General features: G+C 44.9%; 1 protein-coding gene across 8 annotated transcripts; it reads right to left on the bottom strand.

Moving 5' to 3' along the window:
* Positions 1 to 658: 658 nt before the first annotated feature.
* znf217 (zinc finger protein 217) lies at positions 659 to 20,925 on the bottom strand. 8 transcript variants are annotated; one of them, XM_061258749.1, is made up of 6 exons: positions 20,736 to 20,925; positions 13,719 to 15,348; positions 8,588 to 8,713; positions 3,741 to 4,952; positions 1,683 to 1,815; positions 659 to 1,564 (listed from the first exon to the last, which is right to left on the bottom strand). In XM_061258749.1, the coding sequence occupies exons 2-5, from the start codon at positions 15,004 to 15,006 to the stop codon at positions 1,709 to 1,711; spliced, it is 2,733 nt and encodes a 910-aa protein (XP_061114733.1). In that variant the 5' UTR covers positions 15,007 to 15,348; positions 20,736 to 20,925; the 3' UTR covers positions 659 to 1,564; positions 1,683 to 1,708. The 8 variants fall into 8 exon arrangements, with proteins under 8 accessions (XP_061114733.1, XP_061114729.1, XP_061114735.1 ...); XM_061258745.1 differs by having other exon boundaries at positions 20,746 to 20,925; XM_061258751.1 differs by lacking the exon at positions 20,736 to 20,925 and adding an exon at positions 19,529 to 19,607.
* Positions 20,926 to 21,052: the final 127 nt, after the last annotated feature.

Genomic DNA, 21,052 nt, shown 5'->3' with positions numbered 1-21,052 from the left:
CAGACCTCAATGGCATTTCACTGCAGGGAATGTCACGTTTCCCCTTGCTGATCCATTTCAATGTCCACCTACATGTCCTGCACCTTTTCTTTTTTTTTCTTTGTTTTAACATAAATACACACGCACAAAACAAAAATAGAAAATAAATAAACTGATACACATACAAATGCAGCCATACGAAGTAGTCGTGATTACAGGAGAGGGGGAATATGTAACAAAAACATCCTGCTAAATGAAGAGGAAGCATTCATTAAGAAAAAAAAATAAACAACCAACCAAAACAAAAACAAAAAAAAACAAGAGTTGTTTGCACTTCCTTAAAAGCCCGGACATTGGCACAGCTGGTCTGAGTCCACACCTGAGTCGCCCTTCAGAGACGGACGGCCGCTCCGGAGGGCTTGCGCATTGATGAAATTTCACTTTCCCTGACACGTATATTACCGACAGTCTTACGCGGCCGTTCAGCGCGAGCGGGATCTTATTGCTGCCGCCGACAGTTAAGTTAATCAAATCGCACTTGAAGGAGAGAGAGGTCGCAAAAACATGAGTAATAACCCCAGAAATATGTCCAGACGCTGCAGGCGGAGTGTGCTTGACTTGCAGGCCAGCCCCAAACGTGGGCTCGACTGCATCCTTCGACGGACACCTCCTGCCACCAGTGTGAATATCCAGTGGCTCGACGTGGAGCTCGCCGGTCTGTTCTCCGAGCCTCTCGTGTTCCCACCTGCTTTTGGGGGATGTTGCCGTGGGGTCTCCAAACCCAGGTGGGCTTTGGCGTGACCGTGCTGCTGAATGAAACTCCACTGCCTTCAGCCCGCGGGCAGCTGTGAGGGAGAGGCTTCATCTTTGAATCTCCTACAGTTCCAGTTCACACAGTACGGCGACAGGCCTGGCTGAGCCCAGCGAGTCTGAGCCTTCCTTTTCCGGTACGCGGTACGCGCTACACACGCGAACAACCACGACTCCACATGGCTGAAGTTAGAGGCATTTTCTCACTGGACTCAACTCCACATGGCTGAGGCTGAGGACTCTGTCCAGTCAGATTAAACAGTTCAAAGCGCTTACTGGCTCCTCATATAACCTGGCGGCTTCTATTCCAGTTTGTTTGCGACCCCTGAAAGGCATAAATCGTCTGGTTGATGTGTCACCAGCGGTAAGCATCCCTGGTAACCATCAGCGGTCAGAAGAGCAGCAGTCGTGAAATAGGTTTTAACACAGAAATCGCAAACCCACACCCCCCCCTTCCTGCACCCCCAACCAAACCCCGAGTTCATCCTTCCAACTTTCCTCTAAACACAGACATTTGCACACATCCAACTTGTCTACCACACAGACATACGCAGCTGTGTGTGTGAGCGTGTGTGTACATACTTATATATGCATACTCAAACAAAAATGAACCCATTATAATGGTGCCACTACTGAAGTAGTGTTTGTTTCAGGTGTATGGGAATTGGGGTCACAGCTTATATGGGATGGAGTAATCCTCCATCCTTGGTCCAGGCCTTCAGAGTTGGATCACCGGATGGTCGATGCTTCGCGGGACCTTCCCAGTGCTTCAAACCTTTGGGGTCAGGAGAAAGAGAGAAATGCTTTTTTTTAAGGCAGACCACTTTGCAGGGCAGACGAACCAAACGGAAGCAATTTTTGACAAGTTGGAAAGGTCAAATGGAGGAACTCACCGTGGTTGATCAGATTCTAAGGGTTTCTAAGCGCTCTTATCGGGGGGTCCGCAGTGTGAGCCGCTCACAGTGCCGCTGGTCCTCCTTTGCAGCATGTTGTTGGGGTGATGAGGATAGGGCACGGGCCTGCTCCCTGGGACGAGAGGAAACATCCGAATTAACAAACATGGGATTACAACGCTCTTAACTGAACGTATGGATGTATCAAAACAAAAGCATGGGAGTTCCAGAACTTTCCAAAAAACCTACTCTTCAAAAGGGTAAGGGTCTCCCGAAGCATTAGCACTAGCACTAGCTAGAGCAGGCCCACAGCAGTACACAAGGACAGGAAGTACGCAACTGAGACCTGGACAAGCACTTCCTCCCTTGCTCAGGAATGCTCAAAATGAAGCTTTTTTTCCAGAGAACACTTTGAAGACACGTGAAAAGCTCCTCTCCTTGTCCATTCATTATGAAGTGTGGCCTAAATTAGATTTGTCCTCAGTGGTAAATGTAATCTTACTGACCAGAGTCAGAAGGGAGATCAGGCTTGAGGCCGAGCCGAACTCGGGAAGTCGGAGACGGGGGAGGGATTTGTTGCTTTTAGGACAGAGGGGCTCGCATTTTCACAACTGTTTTAGGACATTCTGGGCAGCAATGTGTGGGAGGGAGACTGCAAGTGGCCGGGAAAGACCTTGTGGTGCAATAAGACGTGGCCCATTTACACCATGTCTTCAAACCATCTTAAACTCCCAAGTCGAGAGACGGGTTACCAAGGCTGAATTTAAGTGCAGGTCATCCCTGTCCAGTCTTACTGTTCAAAGTTCTTTCCTGTTTTAAAATGTCTAAAGAGCTTTGCACACCTCCAAAGAAAAAAGCTGGCTAATTGTTATTGGCTGCACTGAGCACTTTTAAAATTGAGGAAAAGTTACATGAGCTAGATCCAGCGACAAACATCTATGCGCGTTTGTCATTTTGGAACATCATTTTAGTCTATTTGCATTGTGCATTACCTTGAGGACTGTGGATGGTTTGCACGTATTCTGACGGTTGCTGCGTCCAATCTGAAAGAAACTTGCAGCCCGGCGAGTTTGGTGCCGGCACTCCATCGGCAGGGACAGAGATGCATCAGCCGCCATTTTAAAAAGTGAGAGTGGCCTGCGATTACAAAGTGCGGCGTGGTGAGTGGACTCGGGTCCCGATCCGCAGTCTGCCCTTTCGGCCAGGGGTGGCGACGGCAAGCACTGGGCGAGTTGCCAGCTGGCAGGCTCCGGAATGTTCCCTCGGCCGCCTGCAAGCTGGCCCACTGATTTGCACTACATGATGGCATTATGATGTAGAATAATGCCCGGCGGGGGCAGAGATCAGTAAACCCATTCTTCTGGAGCATGGTGGAGAGGTACACAGCTATGTGAACGTGAGGAGCTTCCGCCTTCAGGCCTACACCAGTTGATCTCTGAAGGGTGGCCTTAGCTGGTAATCCTGCTTCCTGTGACTCATGTCTACAAGGCAGCATTGATTGTTCACCTGAGGTGTCCTCACCACCATGACTGAGTTAAGGAGTTCTGGAAAATAGTTGTGATAAAAGCCAAAGGCCTGATTTCACAGATGCCAAAAAACCTAGCGTTAGACTAAATTTAATTTTGAATGGAGATTTTTCCCTACAAAACTCTTAGTCCAGGACTAAGTAAAATTAGTGTCTGTGAAACCGGCCCAAAATGTCTCAGGATTTGGCTTTATTGCTGAATGGTCTTGAGTTATGACATGTCTGTCATGTCAAAGTCCTCTGACTTGGGTTGAAAATCATTATCCAAAAATCAGTAAAGATTTCTCCCATTGACACTGGGAGCGCTAGTCATGATGTAAGCAGCTGAATTCAATCAAAGCAAAAGAATAGGCAGTATGCTGCAAGTGTGTGTACCTGTAGGAACAGTACTCTACACTACTGAGAGAGCAGATGGAGGCAGACCTTACTAGAGACAAACTAGATGGCGCACTTTGTATCCTATTCTTAATAGAAAGTTCTACGAGAGAAGGGAGGGAGAGGGAGAGGGAGAGAGGAAGCGAGCAAGTCCATACCTGCTGTAGGTGCAGAAAATGCAGTATGGCTTGAGCCAGCCGTTGGGTGGTAGAGCGAGGCCAGGTCACTGGAGCTGTAGGACCGCAGGATGTTGATCACGTTCCAGTCTGTGTCCGGAACCTTCCCTGGGGCCTTGACAGGGGCCAGCGGGTGGACTGTTTTGGAAGACGGGCTCCCATGAGGAAAGCTTGTGGCGGGTCTGGAAGTGGGCCTCAGCCGAGTGTAGCCATCCCGCAATTCGTCAGCCTCGGGAGGGTCGGAGTACTTCACCCTCTTGGAGGAGGGCTCACCGTAGTCCCCTTGTGGGGCGCCTAAACGGCCAGGGAGACCGGCCCGCGCGTCGGGGTGCCACGCCGCCCCATTCACCATGTGCCTGTCCTTGTCCTGGAGGGGCTGCTTGACTGACACCACAAAGCAGTCCCTCTCGGGGTTGGCAAACCGGGGAGCCACAGGGGGCCTGGCGGCCAGGCCGGCGGAGAGGGTATTGGCGTAGGTGGGCCTGGCGGGCAGGGCCTCGTGAGGGGTAGGTCGCCTGGCCACCGGGCCGGGAGCAGGCGCAGGGGGAGGGGCCTTCTCTGCGGCCGGCTCAGGGTCGCGGACAGGGGACTTGGTCCGGCGCGGGTGCTTGCGGGAGAAGTGGGGCAGGGGGCTGACGTCCTTGCCCTGCAGCGCGGGCGGGCAGCCCGTGTGGCGCTTCTTCTTCAGGGCGGCGATGGAGCTCCGGGTGTGGCTCTTCTTGGCCGGTTGGAGCTTGTCCCGGTGCGCCAGCCGGACATGCATCAGCAGCACCTCGGGGTAGAAGGTTTTGTAGGCGCACGAGGCGCAGGCGTTGGTCACCAGCGCACTTTTCGGCACCGAGGTAGCGGAGACAGACAGGCACATCTTGAAGGAGAGGTTGAGCGGCGCTTCCGATGGCTCCTCAGCGGCCAGGGGCGAGGGCCGTTTCGGCTGTTCCTGATCGCCGGGGGCGACCGCGCCCGGCTTGCCATGCTCGGGGCTGGCCTCGGCTTTGACGGGCACCGCAGGAGCCAGTTTTGGGGCGGGGTCTTGAGGCCCTCTCTCCTTGGCCTCGCTGGGACTGGGGGACGTGGGCAAGAGCTTGGACAGGTCGATGTCCGGCTTGTCTTTGTGGCGGCGGTCGAGGTGGTACCGGAGAGAGGTCTTCTGGGCCGCCGCGTAGTCACAGTACTCACATTTGTACGGCTTTTCACCTGGAATGAATGACATGCTGTCAGTGCTCATTACATCATCTTTTCAACACCCAATATTAAACCTGAATCTGATGGTATTTTTTTTGCTATTATTTTTTTGCTATAATAAAGAAAGCATTAATATACACTCATTGACCACTTTATTAGGTATTTTAGACTGATTTTCTTTTAGACTTATTAGTCTTCTACTGCTATAGCCCATCCACTTCAAGGTTCCATGTGTTGTATGCTCTTCTGCATACCGCTGTAATGTGTGGTTATTTGAGTTATGGTCACCTTCCTGTCAACATGAACCAGTCCAGCCATTCTCCTCTGACCTCTCTCATTTACAAGGCGTTTCTTCCCGCAGAACTGCTGCTCACATGCAATTCATTGTTTTTCCCACCATTCTCTTTGAGCCTATTGTGCATGAAAATGCCAGGAGATCAGTAGTTTCAGAGATACTCAGATGGAGTGTGAATGCGGTTATCTCTGCTATATCATATCCTATGGAATCCTGAACAGTGCTGAGCTGACAATCAACAAGAAAATATTAATTTAACCTCTGTACGTGAGTGAATATTCATATAAATGAAAGCACTGTACACAAGTGTATAACATGTGATTTTGTATCTTGCTAAACAACTACAAACTGAGCTTTTCATACCAGTTTCTGAATGTTCTGGGTGAAACCGATCAGGGATCAACATGCACTCCTGCCTCTGGCCAGATAACTGGTAACCATGTGGAAGTGCGGCTCACTACTGAACTCTCTGTGCTCCGACACTGTGAATGACTCATGAATATCCTGTTCTTCTGAGGTGTAACCCTGCATATCCCTGCAGGGCACAACGATTGCCTTTCAAATGACAGGCTGCACCCCCAATTTATACACACATACATGATAAACATTTGAGGAGGACAATTACTACCAATTGCTCAAAATCATCTACAGCCAGTCTGGCAACCCAAAGTTACTTCCCCCAAGCAATCTACTTCAATTTATTTAAACATTTCTTGACTTCTTTTTGAATTTGTGTGCGTGTTGTTACTTTGAAGGTATTTCTGAATATGCTTGGGTTGGATATACTGAAGCTCTTTAGGAGTCACTGGTTTCTTAAAACAACATCTGTGTAGGCCACTTTATACCTGAAGACATCTTTCTTGGCTGAAAACATATAAAATAGGAATAGGAGTACATATAAAATATGACTTGTACTAAACATAGAACTGACGCCTTAATGTTTTTACATTATTCTTGAAGCTTTAATGTTTGAACATGTTAAAACAATAGGGGTGCAACACCACACAGCTTGGTTTGTTCTGCACTGAATCTACAGCGAGGGGCTGCTTGAACGCCATGGGAAGGGCTTGTTCCCCAGTCTAGTTTTTACTAGTTTATTTAAGTGCCAATATCTCAAACTATTCACTGCACATCCTTGGCTGAAATTTGGAATGAAAGAAGAGGCTTGTACCATTCAGAAATGTGCAACTCAATAAATGTCAGGATACGGTTTACATTCGGCTACATACAGTCACAGATACAATACATAAATATACAAAAACAAGTGCAAAACAGCTTGTGTTTTTATAGTTTAGCCCTGTATATCTCACTTTAAATGGAGCAAGCAATCAGAACTTGTATACTACTGCATGCTATCCACTTGTGTACAGAGCTTTGTAAAGATATCTACAGACTTTCCTCATCCAATGGCCTTTTTCTAAAACTTCTCCCAGATGTCCTAAAAGCTCTCTAAACCTTTCCAAATAGAAAACGTGCTTATCTTACAAAGTGTCCAAATGCCTCTATGAAAAGGATTACATACCCACATGCTTTCTAACCAATCTTACATTTAAAATGGCACTGTACTTCAAAATTTGCCTTTAAAGAGACTTTCACAGCAAGCAGTGAACTAAATATCACTTTGTTTGGCAAACCTGTCCTATAACTTTGACAGGGGGTTGGATATTAGGAGGCAAAATAACATTACAGAACAAAACTCAAAATTATTTACAAAAAACTAAAAACACACTGAACTGTTCATGGTGCCCCTTGACATTTTTTGTTTCAGGGCATGCTTGACAACCTTTCCTGTTTGAGTGGCACATTACAAGACTGGCATTTTCATATGGCCATGTTTCTTTTTTTGCTTTTGCACAATACTTCCTGCCTTTGGTGGCTCTGTGGCAGGAAAGCGTCCACTTTAGTGATAGTACAATCCACATTCTCAGTCACAGAAACCTCTTGAGGTCGAGGCCTCTGGTACAGCCGCCCTCCCACAGTGAGCCAGCAGCACACAGTTCCTCCCTGAACGGTCTCTGGGTTACAGGCTCCCCACCCTTTGCCAGGGGCCATCTCTTTGTGCAGGAGGAAGCTGTTCATCACAGCAATGTCAACAACGTAGTAAAGCAGCTTCTTGCACCACTTCTAGATCTTCTGAGCAATGTTGTACATTTTCAGCAAGGCATCAGAAATATCCGCTTGTATGCTGGTATGGATATCTGTTGCAACTTCCAGGTACCATCATGTTTCCGAACCTCTTGCTAGACCGAATCCACAGGGAACACCGTCCCTCAAACTGTCGGCTCTTTTTAGCATAGCATTTCTCTACTGCGTGGGGAAAGCCCAGGGACCAAAAAGGGAAAGCCCCAAAGCGCTTCAAGCTGGTTACCTACACTAAGCTCAGGTAGTTTCGATGCGTTTTCCCACAGGCTCCATCGCACAGCTGTGGAACAGGACAGAAAAGCAGTGCCCGTGGAGAAATCGTGACCACAGATGTGGTACCTTGCACTGAGGTGTGCTACACCTAATAAATCTACAACGGCAGAAAACACCTTGCCTGGTAAATATCAAAATTGCAGGTGTAGCCATTGTGGGGGTCTGTAAGTATAAAGAGCTCCCACTTAGTGGGCTTGTCTTTGATATACTGCTTCAGCCCAATGCGATTTCTGGAAGCTACCATGCATTGGTTCATGGACGGGGCCTAGTGAGGGGGGTAGAAGGCCCCGCAGACAGTAACAATATGTTCCAGGAGGGTTTCTCAAGGGGAAAAGCCGTTCGTGCCCCAGAGACCCACCCTTCTGGCCACTGTGGTCATCTTCCAAGGGATATCCTTCCTTGTGTGCAGGCTCCACATAATCGCCTTAAACCTCCTGCTGGGCACAGGCATGATTTGGAGGCCAGTTTGTGCAGCCGCTGCCTGCTGGAGTAGGTGCTGTTAGGACCAGCCCTCGGCAGACCCAGGTACTCAAGAACAGGGTTTTTCCAGTGTAGAGAATTCTGAGGGGGCCACCTCAATCGAATGTGCGGTGTCATTGGCACTGCATTTTCCTCGTGGCTGAGGCAAGGTGAAGGTTGTAAGCAACGGTTTTATTGCCCAGCAGTGCAACGGAGAGGCTGATATAAAGTAATGTTTTGCAAGCCGTGACTTTATAAGTAATCTCCATCAGAATTTTGGGGTTCATGAACGTCTGATTTATAAATTTCAGAGAATGTCCAAGAAGTTCTCTGAAATTACTACTATTAAAACACTATAAAAATTGGGATGTCAATGACCCACCATTGGGGGGCCACTGTGGATAGAGTGAAACAAGTATTTTTCTACTAAGTAAAGTGTACAAATAACATTTTTCCCAAAAAAGACAAGTAATTTTACCTGTATGTGTCCTGAGATGAATGTTGAGGTAATAGTTTGAACGAAAAGACTTTCCACAGTAGCTGCATTCCTTTGACGGGGCTAGAATTTTCAGTTTGGACTTATCATAGTAATCTTCACTTTTATCTGTTGGGAAAACAAAAATGAAACAAGAATAAAGTTAATGCGAAGTCAGAGCACTGCCAGAGCAAAAATGAACATTTCTGAATAAAGACCTGACATCCCAAATGACATCAAGATGGGCAGTAAATTAAATGAGTGAAGAGTGATACACTTGATCCTTCAGTAGCTTTTCATAAAAGAAGAGGGAAAGGAAGAGGTAGAAAATAAAATCCACTTCAAAGGCCAAAAGGCTGTTAGAAGGTATGTTTCCTGAGTGGTTAGTCCGAAACCTACCACGGGGGGGTGCTCACTAACAAGAGGAACCGCTCCGAGCACACAACTGGTCCTCTGTATGGAGAAGTTACTTATTCTCAGTTGCTCTGACAAACTTCCCACCCACTTCATTTCCATGATATAAAGCACGGTTTAAGGATTTATTTGCTGAAGAATTTGGATGCAGACACACCACAAAGGCACAACGGAATCATTGTCACCTCCTCCAAAATGTTTCTTGTTTGTAGGCTGTGGTTTATAAAGTGAAAGTTGCACACAGTACTACATGGCATCGTCATGAGGATTGAGCAGTTACATTACAGCCATACTTTGACATCCATGAAAGTACAGCATGCTTATTTTTGCATTCTTTTCTTTTTGTTTTGATTGCATTGTGACGTGTTCTAAACTGCTTTTCAGCTAAGCATATTTTATATCCCACATCCCAGTCTGCCTCTTTACCTAACCCACGATTTAGAACATTGAAAGGTCATGTAAACTTCACGACACACAATTACATGTTCAGGGACATGTTGAAAACACAATGTATAATATAATGACCGTATGTATATCTAAGAATGAAGCAGATTAATTATGGGTTCTGGTATATCATGGCATGTGCTATCAAAGGGTTAAACATGATACAGAGGCTAAAAATGCAAAAGACATAGCTTTCCTCTTCAAATGTGGTAAGTGCTACAGGTAGTGGTTTGTCACGTGATGCGCTTTCAAAATACCCATGTGAAAGCAGAGTGCGATTGAAGCAGCGCTGTTAATCAAGGCGCTTGGATTGGCTCATTCCGAAACGGGCAGGATGGCTGCTGAGCTCACAGAATTACACTGCCAGCAAACTGCCCGGTCACCAGGAGACCCCAGATCACGCAAAATCGCCAGAAAAGCAGAGTTTTAAGGAAATGTTTCTTCAGTTCCCAAATTTGCGACATGTTCTCATTGACCAAAAGCAGCTACAATCTAGAACAAAGAGACATTCATTCAGCTAAACTAGCATAAAAAACAATCTTGTCCAACTAGTTCCATATTCAAGTAAAGCAAAAAAAAAAAAACACTTCCCTTGACATTTATCAAATAATTTAGTCATGAATAGGCAACCTTTTTTAAGAAATAATCAGCACAATTTAATAGTACTTTCACTGTGACTCTAAGATTACTAGTCCACTAGACTGGACCAGCCATGAGACTAAAGCTGATACACCATTGGCTTTATAGCAGTATTTCGCTAGTTATGCTTGCTAAGGCTAAAAATCACCCTGAATTCAAGGTATAGTGAATAGAGTAAAACAGTGATTTTTATCTTGGGTGCTGACGAGTTAGTTCTTCCAGTGTAAAGGTTATCTGCTATGCTTTTGCTAGGGAGCCAATTTTTGGGCTATGTGCACGAGCAATCACACAGATTTTAATACACCCATTTTAACTGCCTTTCCATCCTGTGACCGTTTGCCTTTTAAAATATACTACATTTTAATTACATCGGCAACAACGTGACATAAGCACCTGTTATGCAGCTAGCCTACTATCTATCTATTATCTGAACAATAAGGGCTCACATTACCAACGCAGAACATATCCTATTACACAAGAAGAGATGAAGCTTTCTTCGGCATTTTAAAATATACATACATTCTAAAAAGTAAAATATTCACTATCGGGTAAGCCATTCAACCAAAAGCACAAAAATGCAATAATTTACCATTGTGATATTGAAGACATTTAAAGAAAAGGAAAGCACATTTTTGCACATATCTGCTTAAACAATGAGTGCAATGTGTGCGGACAAGCTTTTGAGATTCTTAACCGTATCAATGTCAACTGCGGTGACAAAATAACTGGTTACGGGTGTTCACAGGTCAGTGTGCCATGAGATAATAATCAGACTCCTAGTCTTAAAAGATTATGATGAGGATGGAATGAATTTCACATTCGCTGGGTAACTGTCTCGGAGTGCTCACAGAAAATAATAATGCTGGTTTGGGGTTTCTATAAATTACAGAAGAGATTTTCCATTACCCGCACACACCTGGAATCTGAGAAGAGCATACTGCGGACGCGCGCGAGATTGTATAGATAGCGGTAATGTAAGCTCCATAACTTGATGTGGCTTAGCTGGTGCAAAAACTTCTTTCAACCTCTCACTGAGAACATAAATTCAGTGGGCACTTCATTAGTTAAACCTAGGTACACTAGCTTGTTAATGCAAATATTTCATCAGCCAATCATGTGGCAGCAACTGAATGCATAAAAGCATGAAGATGTACTTAAGCTGTTTTTCAGACCGAATGTCAGAATGAGGAAGAAGTGTGATCTAAGTGACTTTGATCGTGGAATGATTGTTGGTGTCAACAAAAAAAAACATCCAGTAGGCAGCAGTTCTGCGGGCAGAAATGTGTTGTTAATGAGAGGTCAGAAGAAAAGGGCCAAACTTGTTGAAGCTGACAGTAATGCAAAATAACCATGCATTATAGCAGTGGTATGCAGAAGAGCAACTCTGAACACACAAGTCAAACCTGGTGGATAGGCTACAGCAGCAGAAGACTTAAAAGGTCTAAAAAATAAGTAATAGATACCTAATAAAGTGCTCACTGAGTGTATAAGCAGCACTTGCTCCAGCAGTCCTACACAGCTTAGCTTAGCATTTCTTTTCTGTCAGCTCGGCAGTGTAGCCGCTTCCTGATTACAAATGTAGAGAATTATCAGACAATTGTAATAACTTGAGTAGTTTTGTTTTCTGAAGTATGTCATAAGATATGCCAAATCAAAAAAACCATGAGACTTCCTCCCATACTATAGCTGGCCCCAATTACCTAAAAGACTCAACCTTTGTCAATTTTCACACATACACCGAGTAAAATGCTTGATAAAATGGCTCAGTGGTTGTTATTCATAAATGGAATACTAACAGAGGTTTGTTCATATGGAGGAGAGGGAACGAATACTTTGAAACCATTTAAAATAATCGGATAAAGCAGTCAGGGCTAAGGAATTTTAGCAATGCAATAGTCCTGTAATTCAAGATGTCATATGCTTGATTTGAATGCTGAATACAAGCCTGTTTTGAGACGTTGAATGTCTTGTACAGCAGGCTACCTGACAGGATGGGGCGGGGTGTGGCACCCAGTGTGGGGGCAGCCTCACCTCTAATAACCTGCACATGTTTCTCCTCCCAGGATATAGTGAAAACAATAATGAAAACAGTATTTTAACAGTGGAAACAATTTATGTTCTTCTGATACAGCACATTGGATTCATAATGAAATGATTAATTTGAGGGTATTTGCATCTATGCTGCGTGATCAGTCAGAATGACATCCCTTTAATAGTCCCCCCCCCCCCCATTTTAGAGGACCAAAAGTAATTGGACAGTTGGCTTCTCAGCCATTTCTGGTTAATCAGGGGACTAAAGAACTAAAAGTTGTGCCAATTAAAGTCAAGGAAGCCATTGGGTCATTCGGTGAAAATCAACCAAAGGAGTGGGTGGAGACCACTCCAATTTGGCTCAAACTGTAAATGTTCCTTATATATTCAATAGAACATGCAAAATATTTGCCTCAAAGGATATGTAATTCGAGAGATATTGGCTCTTAAAAAAAGGGGGGGCGGGGGGGTGGTACCAAAATGTCACTCACAAGTGGAACCTTTCATCACGGATGGTTTGCGTCAATTTTGGAGCTTCATATCTTTAGCAATAAAGCAGAGAAATCTCTGTACTCTGTTCTGAATATTTAAATGTAAATATTCCTGTAAATAAACGTTGATAGGAAACGTTCTACCTTACCATCTACTTGGTTGAATATCTGACACTTTTTGGTAATTTTCTGGCCAGACCCAACTTTAGCACTGTATCATTTCTTTTTTATTATAAATGATCTATTTTACTTAATTTTACCTGTGGCAGTTCTTAACCAAGAGTCTGACTAGTATTTCAAGTCTGGATACCATACACCAAACGTCACTGATGTAGGAAGCCATCAAAGAATGTTTTCTTTTGAATCAATCCCTCCTGCCCCAAGCCCAATATGAAATGGCTCCACCCAAATCCCAAGGGGGTTTTACTTTGGTCGGGGAAATTGAGAAAGCGGGAGAAAATGTAGTAGGCTTTTAATAGACAGAGAATTGTGTCAGAGTACACATTTTGAGGTTTTCCCCTGCTTTCACGCCAGATGCTCCAAAATCAGCGGAAATCCCCCCCCCCCCCCATTTTTTTTTAAAGAGGTTCTCTTTTGAATATATAAGGAACAAATACAAAAAGTTTCAGCAAAATTGTAGTGATCAACCCCCACACCTCTGGTTCACGTTTTACAGAATTACCCCATTTTGAGGCTGGGAAATTAGAAAGAGAGGGTTTTATAAGCACTCAGAGAATAAGTGGTAGGCCTATGCTTAAGCTGAAGTTTGTTTCAGGCGACCATCTCTCAGCAGCTAGTAAGTTAGTGTTCTTAGTGTGTGCTTTCAATTACCAGTAGAGATTGTTACATTAGTATTAGAATGCTCAGTTCTACTTTCTAGTCACATATGTGATCTTATGCTGGTTAATCAGGGTTTAAAAAAGAAAAAAGAAAGAAAGAAAAAGAAAGTCACATTTGCTAAACTCAGAGAGGAAATAAGGCAGTACATGGATTCCCCTAAATATTCCCTAATCACTCACCCTCTGAAATGGGCCTACAAATGTTTATAGAAAAAATTAAAATGTGAACTTTTGTTTTGGTTTTGGTTTTGTTGTGCTTGCAGGAGCTGGTTTTACCTGAGTGGGCCAGGTCGCCAGGGCCACCCTCCTCCGAGCCGTCCTCTGAGCACTCCTCGGCCCGGTCCAGCGCTCCGGGTTCTGCCCCCGAGCCCGGCCTGCCCTCAACGGAGGCGGTGGGGCTGTCGGCGCCGGCCCGCTCCTTCTTGTGGACCCGGGAGTGCAGCACCAGCTGGTGGTAGGTGCGGAAGGTCTTCCCGCAGTCCCTGCAGTGGGTGGGCTTGTCCTTGCTGGCCTGGGCCTTGGGGTCAGGCTCAGGGGAGGGGCCCGCTTTCTGCTCACTGCGGAGCCCTTCCCTCAAAGACTTCCCCCGGCCGCCGGCCCAGATCTCCCCCAGCTCCTCCTTGTCAGAGCCCGAGTCGTTGTCGTTGTCGGAACCGGCGTCCGGGCTCAGCTCTTTGGCCAGGCCGGGGCCCGTGGCGATCTTGCCCCGGGTGGCCAGCTGCCAGGCCTGGTAGGTGTTGAAGGGGTCCAGCTGCGCGATCCACTTGGCGGGCCTCTCGGGCGGGCGGGGCTGGGCCCCCTGCGAGCGCAGGTCCAGGAGCCGCAGGAAGCTCTCCTGGGAGACGGGGCCCTCGGGGGCGGGCAGCGGGTCGGCCTCCGGACCCCCGTCCTCCCCGGGCTCGGGATCCCGGCTGTGCACCCTGCTGTGCTCGGCCAGCACCTCCTTACTGGGGAAGAAGAAGCCGCACACCATGCACATCCTGTAGGGGGAGCCTGGGGGCGCGGGCGCAGGCTCCTGCATCACCACGTCGTTGATGGTGGCGGGCGTCTCCGGGTCCTGCTGGGCGCGGCTCTTGGCCTTCCCGCCATGCGTCCTCATGTGGTTCTTCAGGAACCAGGGCTCCTTGAAGCGCCGGCCGCACAGGCCGCAGCTGTAGGTGAAGGAGTCCTTGTGCTTCCTCATGTGGGCCTCCAGCTCGGAGGGGTCGCCCACGCCCTGCCCGCACACCGCGCAGCTGGCCCGCTCCTCCGCCAGGCCCTCCCCGGGCGCGGCCTTCTCCCCGGGGCTCAGGAACTGGGCCTCCACGCGCAGCACGGCCGGCCCGAACAGCGTGGTGGGGTGCTGGGTCAGCACGTGGGGGCTCAGCTCCTCCTGGTGCTGGAAGGTCTTGTCGCAGAACATGCACTCCACAGTGGGAGGGCGGCCGGCCGGCTTCTCCCCCAGGCTGCTGTGGGGCGTCATGCTGGACCCCGCTCCCGGCATGCTGGCGCTGCCGTTGTTCACGGTGTCCTGTCCAAGCGCGTCGGGCGTTTCCGCGTACGAAATCATGTTGTGAGTGGGCATGTTTCCCGCAAGCAGTGTCGATAGCAACCGCGCGATAGTTTATTCAATCTAACAGAAACCAATTAATCGATCGTTCAACCGGACCGCAAGGCAGGGTGTGAGGCGCAACCGGGAAGCAGAAGCAGGGGCTCAGAGGTAACGGCGACAAATCCTTCAATCCTCTCACAGCACTTTGGCATGTTAACACATCCGGTGATGTACGCTTACTTATCAGCCCTGACAGAGTGCACAGCTCTGTGATAAGCCCTGGTGTGCTCCTGAAATGAAGGCTAGTTGATTAGGTGTGCCAGCACAAGTACTCCGGTGATCTATCACAACACTGCAGGTCCAGGCATGTAGCACCTGAACAAAGACAAAACAAAAACAAACGACATTGTTAAGCGACAAATTCCAATCAAACCAAAACCAAATGTGAATGATTGAACAAAATACCACGATATACAATCGCACGCATGAAGAATAGCACGTTCTGATCCCTGAATATTCAGCAACCCTCACGATAAGACATGACGGTTGAAATTTCACCCGAGAGCGTCTCTCGTTACTCAATGTGCAACAGGAAATGTATCCTCCGCCAGAACTTTTACGCAAGTTATTTCCTCAAATTTCGCAGGTGGCCAATTAGAACATTTCATGAATTGGCCTCCGCCATACGGGGACTTGTCCGTACCAGCAAGAACGTGGTAAGTGTACACTTCTCCCTGCCAAGAGGCACGTGTCCCTCAGCTCTGAAAACTGTTTTACATGGTGCCTCCCTCCCCCGCAGAGAGGCAGAGGCTTCATCATACAAATGCAAGGAACTCCCTCTGCCTACACAGGCACTCTGCACCACAAGGGTGGAACAGTTTGACATGCAGAAAGCCAACAAAGAAAGGAATGTCTTTAAAAAAAACAAAAAAAAAACACGCTTCTCCTTTCCCAATAATGTTGGCCTACCTCAGATCCTGTACAGCAAAAGCAAGTTGTATGCGGAGAACTACAAATGGTAAATAAACAGCCAAAGCCTAAAATTCATGCATTTCATAACCTAACAATTAATACAGACCAAAACAACACCAGTTGCGTTATTTATAAATGAGTGGCATGAATGTTGATGAAACAGGAGATGCATCTGAACAGATGTGTGTGCTACTGAATTGAATAACTGGGACTGGTTCTCCACTGCAGCCGATGCCCATAAGTGAACTGAAAGGTATGTCGATAGTTTTACTCATTCCATAAAACACCAATTTGACCTCTGACATGGACACCACATGTGTTTCCCATAACGTCAGTGCAGAAACCTAACATTGGCCAATGTTCTTCCCCTTGAGAATAATATACAGAACCCCCCCCCCCCCCAACCTAGTTTGCCAAACTACATACCACATCACGCAATGACATTACCGTTAACCCAGGGACCTACAGACAACCCATGACTTCATATCCCTTAAAATAAGGAGAGTAAACTCACCTCCCTTAAAGGTACAATAGGCAAGATTATTGTGTTAAAACATTGTTACAAGATCATTGTAAATCCCTTCCTATCACTGAAAAAGGCTCACTCACATGTTGACTCATCCTCTGCCTGTGTTTATGGTCCTTAAATTCTGGTTTCAAAATACACAGTTGACAGACCAACACTCTGTACCAACACATTGTGTAGCTGTAGAATAATTAAACGTCAGCGTGTTCATAGGGAAGGGGTGGGATAATCAGTCTTTCGGTTTGAGGGTGTTTGTGGCTGCAATTCCTCTCTTGACCATTAGAAGTCCAAAATTACCTATTGTGCCTTTAAATTGAAATGCATGCAGAACAAACAAGCTACGTTCCCCTACAAGCCAAAATCAACAAAACATTGAAAGACAGTCCCTCCAGAGACTAACCAAGTTTTTTTTTATTGACTCAACTTCATGGCCAACCATGAAAGTACCCAAAAGCCAGTAAACTCAAAGAAATGAAGTAAATAACCCTGGGGAAAATATCATCCTAAAAAGGACAGCGGTAAAGCAAGTGACAATAATCCCCGTGGAAAAACACACACTCAAAAAAAAAAAATATATATATAACACATGTGATCGAGTACTTCCATATCTAACAGTACAACCTCTGAAAAGGAAGTGATTTTAAATAAGAAACGCAGGCTACACTGTGAGATCAGTTATGTGCAAACACAGGAAGAAGACTTCTCCACCCCAAACTAAAACCCACTTCCCACTAAAGAGCCAAGCTAGGTGTACACTGTATAGATAGTACGAGAGAGAACAGAAAATGAAAGATAGAATACTTTAACACATGGCTAAGCTTTCATTTCTGTCCCACCTCACTCTTACAATGAAGCACTGCAGGTTTGCAGGCACAAAACCTGAAATAAAGTACTTTCGCATTAAAGGAAGATAAAATAGCAGAAATGATTACACTATGCATTGTACTAAAATTATTCTTTCTTTTTTGGCATGGAATGCTCATTTTAAAAAAATTAAAATTCACTAATGCAGCAGTTTTGTAACGGGGCATACCTTCCTGAAGGATTAGTTGTTGTCTCGTCTCTGAGCCAGAATAGCTCATTCACAGTGATTGACAGAACAACATGCAATTCTTATGTATCGTTTTCTTGAGACCGCAAAGTATTCAAGAAACATCACCAGAACAATCAACTTGCTGCTAATACGAGTTAGTCACTCAACAGTAAAATATATTTCAAATGATTTTAAAAGGGAGTAGTTCATATATTTTCTTATAAATAAATAAAAAGTATATAGAAGGATATATTAGATACTGTTCTAAAGTCTTAACCGTCACAAAGAGCTGTTCATTCAGTTCTGGAATGACGCTGTATGTTAATCTATGAGTTAGAAGCAAACATCATTATGAAACTTATGATCAATTTTCCTAGATTCGAAATGAGACAACGCGAAAGGAGTTTAAATCTTGACCGATTATTATTACCGACTACCCTAGGATCAAGTATAACAAGTTGCATAGCTTACGTTAACTCTATCCTGCTCACTGTATGGCAATTAGCCAACACCCCTCAGGCCCAACACTCATCGGCAATCTAGTCTTCAGCAAGTACTTGTGCTTCCTAAACAGTGCCCTGTCAGCCCTTGCCATCTCAGATAATAATAAACTGAAACAGAAAATTTGGACAATTTATAAGGAGAGTAGGTGAGCCATTAATACCACTGTTGCTAATGGTAGCATGCGAGTTTGTATGCATCCGTTGGAAACTGACCAACCAGACGCGTCGCTCATACTGATAAGCGGCCCATAATATCACCGCATGCATTTACGTACCAAATACATAAACTAAATGTATACACTTCGTTCACAGGTGGAGTCCGGCGAATAGGTGAATAGAAGAGGATACATACATGTCTGCTTGGCGAAAAGCTCGGAATAACCAAACCACAAACCTTTCGTTTCTTCTCGAATCAGATCTAGAGGCCAGCTGTTGCTCTCCTCACTTAATTCTTTTGTTGCACTGCTCCCCCGTGAATCACTTGCGACTCATACAAAAGCCCCGGCACTTTACATTCTAGAAACACCATCGCTTTCAAACTTCATACAATGTGAGAACGCATAAAAAAAAACTATCGTTATGCCTTCCAATCCATGTACCAAGCGAATGACTTCACAGACTACACCAATCAATAGCCAATTTTGACTAACAGAATGACTTGTTGTGTAATTTAAGATTATATCGAGGGGAAAAAGAACGTTAAGACATTAGTGCGAATGAATGGATCACAGAGATTAATTTATGAAGTTCGAAACAGGCTCTAGTGCATTCATAAATGTACACAATGGTGCAATCGCAAACAGAGCTAGCTATTCGGCCAAGCAACAACAATAACTATTGTAATGTCAGGTTCAAAGGTTTCTCCAATTGATGATATTAGCAAACATTAGCAAAGTTAGCCAACCAATAAGTTTGCTAGCTAACGTTAGCTAGTTAACTAGTATCAACTTTGTAAACTTGACTACAAAAACAACCGCACTCGCCATTTATTGATTTCATCTATGTCTATTCATTTTGTCAGATAAAGAAATTACAACGGCGCAAATTTAATCAAACCTGTTATTCTTGGTGTAGCTAATCGGCTCGCTAGCCTGCTACGGTACTAGACCGTGTGGTCGATGGCGTGGGGGGTTAGCGCAGACCATTGTCATGTTATTCGCGTTGAATACCTATCAGACACCGACCAACCACCAGCATCCAATGATTCATTACACAGCAAGTCGCTGCCTGCTTACAGATATGCATCGGGTTTTATTCTCGTATCGTCAAGAACACAATTTAGGTACAACCAGTCAGTAACCTGTTGGTGCAATTTACGTTACAGGGACATTGTTAGTATAAGCTATGTCGACAACAACGTTAGTTTAATTGTTAGCAGAAAAGTTATTGTTGACCAGGGAGGAAAACTCCCGTAACAGATGAGAATAGTGAACATTAGCTGGCTAACTTAAGATAACTTTTTTATACTTCGAAAGAGGATCCTGGAGATAAAAGTTGGTCAAGAAGAGTCACAGCACGAACCTGTTGACACATTTCCTGACACGTGTGTAACGAACGTTGAGCTCATAATGTGTAACGTTATATTGGTCAGCTCATAAGCTTGCACTCCCTTCGCTGGCTTTACAATACACAATGATAGCTTGCGAAGCACCCGTATCTGAGCTAAATGCAGACAAATCTAAGCTGTAACGATACAGGCAAGCATGTCGCCATTAACCTGCTGTACACGTTAGCAAGCCAAATTTGTTGGCTAGCTACTTTAACTTGGATAACTCACTTAACAATTAGGGAACACCCTGTATTGGCTACAGCCTGAAAGAATGATTCAACAAATATGAATGTTTGAATTGCATTGCAATAATTTATTGTCTACATTTCTTTTGTTCGTTATCACGTTATTCTTGATGATCAAGCTATAGCGAGACTGGCATATCTTATTGCTAAATCTAAAAATGTAACTCAAATTAAGATTTCACAAAACCATCATCGAATTAGTAAATGTAAAGATTTAATCTAACGATACTACCCAATATTCATATTCAAACTTTGTTCAAGTTTCCAGTAATAACAGGAAACAAACATGCAATTAAATTATCTGGTAGACGTGACTTCCATCGGTTTAGTTAATAGTTATATAAGTTAGTTGGGCAATGTGAGCTAGTATGACTGCTACATCACCGATTATTAATCAAATTTAGTTCTCTAGCTAACTTTGTAAAATTAACAGACAGGTAATAATAGCTTTAGTTATTTTATCTAGCTAGACCTGCTACTATTTTTTCCATTTACTCACATTGTAAAACCACTTTAAAGCTAACATGCCAATTTCAGCACAGTAGTCTTGGTCTCATTAACAGTAAATAAATAAAAACAGCCAACGAGATTAACTGTCGTGCTATGCACTGGCTAATTTCACATACAATATTTTACTAGCTATTGTCTCAGATAGAGAGGTTAGGCAAGTGGTACATAACTACAAAAGAACGGCTTCCTGCTTTGATTTTAATACATGCAAATAGCTACAGCGTTCATGTACACTGAACTACTCACTAGCTAATTCAACCGGTCATCAAGCTACTCACTAGCACGATGAAATAATTAGCTAGCAATAGCTTGTTAGCTAACAATGTTATCAATATCGATGGCTGACTCAAGCTATAATTGCACGTTACTTTATGTTGGCGAGGTTAGATAACTACTGAATAAGATGACAGATAAGTTAACTCACCAATACCTACCATGTTATTCGGATCGTCTTCAATAATATGTAACTTTGTTTCTCTAATCTGCTACAGTGTAACGTATACTTCCCATTTCCTCCGTAGTTTTGTCTAGTTGGATGTAGCCTGCATCCCAGCCGGCTAACAAATGTTATCATTCGCGTCCATTCGTGTTTGTAAATCTCTCAATGCAGCTGTTGCGCTCAGAATCGCGCGCAGTACCACAACGTTTCTCTGGGAGTCAGAGCGCGTGCACATACAGCGTTACAGGGGTGATCACGTGACCTCAACTTTATTAATCGGCTATTATGTTTTTCTGTATGAT

The sequence above is a fragment of the Conger conger genome, chromosome 10 (assembly GCF_963514075.1).
Source record: "Conger conger chromosome 10, fConCon1.1, whole genome shotgun sequence".
NCBI classification, from domain to species: Eukaryota; Metazoa; Chordata; class Actinopteri; order Anguilliformes; family Congridae; genus Conger; species Conger conger.
This window is presented reverse-complemented; position numbering and strand designations above follow the sequence as displayed.